This window comes from Salvelinus sp. IW2-2015, unplaced genomic scaffold, assembly GCF_002910315.2.
Source record: "Salvelinus sp. IW2-2015 unplaced genomic scaffold, ASM291031v2 Un_scaffold4976, whole genome shotgun sequence".
Taxonomy (NCBI): Eukaryota; Metazoa; Chordata; class Actinopteri; order Salmoniformes; family Salmonidae; genus Salvelinus; species Salvelinus sp. IW2-2015.
Genome location: NW_019946244.1, coordinates 19,799 through 26,521, shown reverse-complemented (window position 1 = coordinate 26,521; position 6,723 = coordinate 19,799). Strand labels below are relative to the sequence as shown.

At 44.4% G+C, this 6,723-nt stretch overlaps 1 protein-coding gene across 1 annotated transcript; it reads right to left on the bottom strand.

Moving 5' to 3' along the window:
* Window positions 1–1,310: 1,310 nt before the first annotated feature.
* On the bottom strand, window positions 1,311–5,499 carry LOC112077846 (THUMP domain-containing protein 1). The gene is given in 7 exon segments (XM_024144267.2): window positions 1,311–1,924; window positions 1,927–2,096; window positions 2,099–2,134; window positions 2,137–2,221; window positions 4,900–4,908; window positions 5,277–5,363; window positions 5,365–5,499. Coding segments are annotated over 7 exon segments (687 nt in total). The 5' UTR covers window positions 5,485–5,499; the 3' UTR covers window positions 1,311–1,744.
* Window positions 5,500–6,723: the final 1,224 nt, after the last annotated feature.

Here is a 6,723-nt window from a genome sequence, read left to right as displayed (position 1 = left end):
CTGCACGTGATGAGTTGATGCTCCTTTCCAATACATTTTGATGGTTTATTTCTGGTGACATGAGATCGATCGTTGCTGAGAGCTGCTTTGAAAATAAAAATGATTTCTCTCTTTAGTACATAATCTCTTCATCCGTCTACAACACATGTCTGTGAGACAACTACCAAGAGTTTACATTCAATGGAAACAGACGTGGGAATTTAACCCTAATTTTTTATTTTATTGACTCTACGTCATCACGCACATGCATTTATCTGCACATAGTCAGTTTGATGGAAACACATGCTCTCTCTCGGTGGGTAATACCATTGTCTTATATTGCTCATAATTTAATAAGTAAGCTGATTCTGAAAGACAATGAATGTACTCCATTGAAAATTCTCCGCGTCAGAGAACCGAGCTGGTGAGTTACTTTGAAAACAGTGGAGGGAGAATGAGAATAACAAAAACACAAAAAACATTTATTTCAAGGAGCTGTTTTTTTGGTGGGAAGTTACTCTGTTCTACAAAACAAAAGGTATATTAAGTTTACCTCATTATCGGACAGTATATAGAGTCTCGCTCAGATCAGGGCGTAGCAATGGTCTCAGAGGTGATCTAGGATCAGTTTTGTCTTTAGGATTATAACAAATACAATTATATGGACAGGGGGAACCTGATCCTAGATCAGCACTCCGAGTCTGGGACTCATGATACATAACGGCCCCTGGACTAAGAAGCACTTTCAATGGAGATTCTCAATGAAAAAGAGTGTTTTAGAGTCCTTGAGTATGCTTCATCTGGGTCCGGGAAACCAGTCCTGTAAGAACTGGGTCAACTTAGAAGACTAGAGAGTCTTCTAACATTCATTTACAGAGGAAAGACTGTCGGCTGACTAGGGTTGAAAAATACAGGGAACTTCCAATAAATTCCCTGATTTTATAGAAATCACAGATGTAGGATTTCCTGAATAAAGAGGGAATACGTAGGGAACTCGGAACCCTACAACCAGGATTTCTGGGAAAACGAATTTATATATATATATATAAAAAAAAAAATGTATGACACCTTATGTTAAAAAATAAAAATGTATCTTTTTAAAAAATCTAATGAAATTTAAAAAATGTACCCATCAGCTTTCAGTGAGTGTTCGGTGACGGTAAGGAGAGGAGACCAAGGGACTGTCAGCGATGAGGAGGACATGTTGGAGACAATACAAAATGGCGGACCAAAGGATTTCGTCATAGTCAGGGTTGGGGTCAATTCCCTTTCAATTCAGAAAGTAACCCAAATTCCAAAAAGGTTCCTAATTGAAACACATTGAAGAGAAATGGAATTTCAGTGTATTTTCTGAATTGACTGGAATTGAAAAGGGAATTGAGCCCAACCCTGGCACTAGTTAACTACGCACCATACAGCTGGAGGGACAAGGACGAAATAACATACTGGCTAAGTCCCAAATGAAACCCTATTCCCTTTATAGTGCACTACTTTTGACCAGGTCCAATGGTACCCTATTCCCTACATAGTGCACTCATTTTGACCAGGGCCCATAGGCCTCTCATCCATAGTAGTGCACTATGTAGGGATTAGGGTTCCATTTGGAATGGACAATAGGAATAGGACCTGTTCTACAGTAAAGCTACCTAAAAACACATTGACTGCATCACCTGCACTGTGAGATGCCTTTGAGTTGTTTATCAGTCCCATTTCACTTCCTCCTTCATTCCCCTCCCTCTTCTTCTCTCCCTCCTGGTACAGGGATCTACTTCTCCTCCTCTTCATCCCCCTTTCCTTCCTTGTCTGTTTTTGGGGCATCCTTTCCCTCTTCCTGTTTCCCATCCTTCCCTTCCTGTTTCGACTTGATCTCTTCCTGTTTCCCATCCTTCCCTTCCTGGTTCGACTTGATCTCTTCCTGTTTCCCATCCTTCCCTTCTGGTTTGACTTGATCTCTTCCTGTTTCCCACCCTTCTCTTCCTGGTTCGACTTGACTCTTCCTGTTGTTTGTGGTGACCTCTTCCTGTTTCCCATCTTTAGGCCCTCCTCCTTGGCAACCTCCTGCAGGTTGTACTTCCTGTATAGAGTGTAGTCCCTGACGACGCTGACGCAGCACACATCTTGATGACCTCGACGATGATGGTGAGCTCAGGGGTGTCAGGTCAACCTTGTTTTTAGGATTCATCTTCCCCACCAGGCCTGCAGGGGGAGATAAACATAATGAGCGTGGCCCGGTACAGAGGTTTTAATATATGAGGTACAGAGGTTTATATAATATATGAGGTACAGAGGTTATATACACTGCTCAAAAATAAAGGGAACACTTAAACAACACACTGTAACTCCAAAATCAATCACACTTCTGTGAAATCAAACTGTCCACTTAGGAAGCACACTGATTGACAATACTGTCACATGCTGTTGTGCAAATGGAATAACCAAAGGTGGAATTAATAGGCAATTAGCAAGAACCCCAAATAAAGGAGTGATTCTGCAGGTGGTGACCACAGACCACTTCTCAGTTCCTATGCTTCCTGGCTGATGTTTTGGTCACTTTTGAATGCTGGCGGTGCTTTCACTCTAGTGGGTATGCATGAGACGGAGCCTACAACCCACAAGTGGCTCAGGTAGTTGGCAGCTCATCCAGGATGGCACATCAATGCGAGCTGTGCAAGAAGGTTTGCTGTGTCTGTCAGCGTAGTGTCCAGAGCATGGAGGCGCTACCAGGAGACAGGCCAGTACATCAGGAGACCGTGGAGGAGGCCGTAGAAGGGCAACAACCCAGCAGCAGGACCGCTCCTCCGCCTTTGTGCAAGGAGGAGCACTGCCAGAGCCCTGCAAAATGACCTCCAGCAGGCCACAAATGTGCATGGACTGAGCATGCTTCTCAGTCCAGGCCTAAAGGCTGAACCTGTGTCTAGGGAATGGTCCAATGAGATATACAGAGACATCTAGGATGGAAGTGGTCGGACCAAGCAGACAGCGAGGCTAGAAGACTGTTTTGCTCGTAAGACTGGGATATTTTCCGGAATTTCAACACAACAGTCAGAGCTTCCTCAATAAGCGCATAGACAATGACGCGCCCAAAGTACCTATAAGAACGTATCCAAACGCAAAAACCATGGATTACAGGCAGTATCCCACGTTGGGCTAAAGGCTAGAGTTACCACTTACAAGGACGGGACATGGACACAAGCCTGCTACGACATCAAACATGCAGAAGGAGAATACAGGGAGGAATCCTAGTAGACCGGCTCCGATGCTCATCGTATGTGGCAGGGCTTGCAGACGATAACGTTTTACAAAGGGAAACCCAGCCATGAGTTGTCCAGCGATGCAGAACTCCCATATGAGCTAAATGCCTTTTATGCTCGCTTCAATGAATACAATACTGAGTCTTGTGTGAAAGCACCTGTTGTTAAGGATGACTGTGTGATCTCACTCTCCATGGCCGATGTAAGTAAAACTTTTAAAACAGGTTAAAACTACCAATGCTGCCGGGCCAGACGGAATACCAGGGCCTGTTTTCAAAGCATGCACAGACCAGCTGGCATGTGTCTTCAAGGGCATTTTCAATCTCTCCTTGTCCCAGTCTGGAATCCCAACATGATTCAAACTGACCACCATTGTCCCTGTTCCCAAGAGCTCCAAGGTAACCTGCCTAAACAACTATCGTCCTGTAGCACTCACAGCTGTAATTATGAAGTGCTTTGAAAGGCTGGTCATGACTCACATCAACACCATCATCCCAGAAACTCTGCACCTACTCCAAATCGCATTCAGATACACAGATGACGCAATCTCAAATGCACTTCACACTGCCCTCTCCCACCTGAACAAGAGGGGAAATAACACCAAAGATCCCTCCAAGCTCATCATAGAGCTGTGGACCCTGGGACTGAAACCCTCCCTCTGCAACTGGTTCCTGGACTTCCTGACGGGCCGCCCACAGGTCGTGAGGGTAGGCAACAACACCTCTGCCACGCTGACCCTCAACACGTGGGCCTCTCAGGGGTGTATGCTTAGTCCCCTCCTGTACTTCCTATTCACCCACGACCGCGTGGCCGCACACGACTCCAACGCAGTCATCAAATTTACCCGACGGTGGTATGCCTGATCACCGACACCAATGAGTCAGCCTACAGGGAGGTCAGAGACTTGGCAATGTGTTGCCACGACAACAACAACCTCTCAGTCAACGTAGGTAAGACCCAAGGAGCTGATGGTGGACTACAGGAGAACGAGGGGAGAGCCCCGTCCCCATCCACATCAACAGGGCTGTAGTGGACTACAGCCTCGTCACTCGTCACTTTACCCTGCCTTCATGTACATATCTACCTCAAATACCTTATTATTATCTATCCTGATGCCTAGTCACTTCACCCTGCCTTCACCGGTAGGCGGTCAGTATCCAAACTCCAAATTACATTAATATGAAGACAATCTGAAAGAGGTTGAATATGAATACTAGGTGGGTGTTGCTAGAATACGATTTAGACCTGGGACACAGGTGGAGTGGAATTGCGACTCTCCAGGCGTCGTCCGCATGTTTGGCCGGTGTAAGGCCAACAAAACAATTTCGTTCTTAATGACTTGCTAGTTATAATAAATGGGTTCAATTAAAGAACTTGTATATGAGAAATAAATAAATTATCGCATATACTAGGAGTCTTTTTGAGACAATGCTTCATCCACTTGTCTAAGGAAGCTGTCAAACACCCGTTCCTCCCTCGAAGGCTTCTTGGTCTTTGATGAACGATGACGTTCGTTGTGGCCCCGCATTCTTAAGTTTCCATGGCCTGGAGCGACCGCTCTCCGTTTCCCTGACGACGATTTTGTAGCTGCTTCACATCCCCTCCTTCTTCAGAGCTGCCTCCACGTCTTCAATCAATCCTCTTCCTACACGTACTGCTCTCCTCAGGGTTCCTTAAACTGGGTTGGTTCAGTGAGAGATATAGCAAGTTTCGAATTAAAACTAAAAAGTCAGATTTATAACTATTAACAAAGATTACTTACCATAATGATATATAGTCGAAATACTAACTACTAACAATCTCACACTTACTAACATTTCAGTGAAGTTGGTCTTGCTGCATGTGACTTCTATCGAAATGACTTCGTTTCTCACTACTCCTAATTTACGTTCAGAAAGAGTTCCTGATTTGAATGACATGACATCGAGACAGATTAATCCGTCGCTCACTCAATCGGTTTTTCTCACCAGTGATGACTTCAAGGAAGAAATTAAGGGAAACACCTCTTCACGTATTCGTACACGGCCTAGCTAATGTACTGCTTACATTCTCAGGTCCGTAGAGTTGGTCGGCGTAATTCGTTGAGCAGGTGAAGGCTTCCGCGGTGCATTTCCTCTCGTTCATATTACAGGTGGATGAGAATACCTTTGCATGCCCACTCGAGCTCCCGGAACCCTTGTACTTGCTTACGTCCGGTTGTCCCGCCGCATAGCGTTGTCTGACTGCGCTTTCTCAAGTCTTGTGCTTCGGACATATTTGATCATATAACAGAACTCCTGGATAATAGTTTATAACAGTTAGAAAAAAACACATTTACCTGGATAACGTTAAAGTTATCTATCTAGTTTATTATTTGGCACTAAGCAAGTATAGCAGAATTGGCTAGGCTAGCTAACATGCAAGCTAGAACAAAACAAACAACACGAGCAGGGATTGCTTACTTTCGCTACTGTGCTAAACGTCAATCAGTAACGTACACGTTGGATAAATGCTAACAATGTATCGATTAATTTGCTAAGTTATAGAAAATAACTAGTCGACGTTTACATCGTACTCTCTCCAAGTTGAGTCTGAAGGTACTCGTAGGGCTCCTTTGTTCATTCAAAACACGCGAGTGTTGTGAGCAGCAAAAGTGAGATGGCGTATCGCGTTGCAAATAAAAGTCCCATTGAAACATGCAAACTAATAAAAATATTGAATCATGACACAGAATTGGACTATAAATGTTTAAACAAAGGTTGGAATGTTGTTATTAAAAATTCAACAAAAGACATTTGACAACAAAAATGTAATAATCCGGTTGATCGCACTGTGGATGTATAACTTAGGGATGGTGGTCCAAGCACACCCAGACATAGTCGTGAAGAGGGCATGGCAAAAACCTATTCCCGCTCAGGAGACTGAAAAGATTTGGCATGGGTTCCTCAGATCCTCAACGTGGTTCTACAGCTTGCACCATCAGGGAGCATCCTGACTGGTTGCATCACTGCCTGGTATGGCAACTGCTCAGCTTCCGACGCAAGGCACTACAGAGGTAGTGCGTAACGCGCCCAGTACATCACTGGAGCCAAGCTTCCTGCCATCAAAGGACCTCTATACCAGGCGGTGTCAGAGGAAGGCCTAAAATTGTCAAAGACTCCGGCCACCCTAGTCATAGATTATTCTCTCTGCTAACCGCACAGCAAGCCGTACCGGAGCGCCAAGTCTAAGGTCCAAGAGGCTTCTAAACAGCTTCTACCCCAAGCAATAAGACTCCTGAACATCTAATCAAATGACTACCCAGACTATTTACATTGCCACCTTTTACACCGAATAGATTTTTACACAAATATTAGCATCGTAGCTCTTATTGCGGGACAGAAAATGACCTCATATCTATGATAATACAGTGCATTCGGAAAGTATTGCAGCACCTTGACTTTTTCACATTTGGTTACGTTACATTCTTATTATAAAATGGATTCAATTGTTTTCCCCCCTCATCAATCTCACA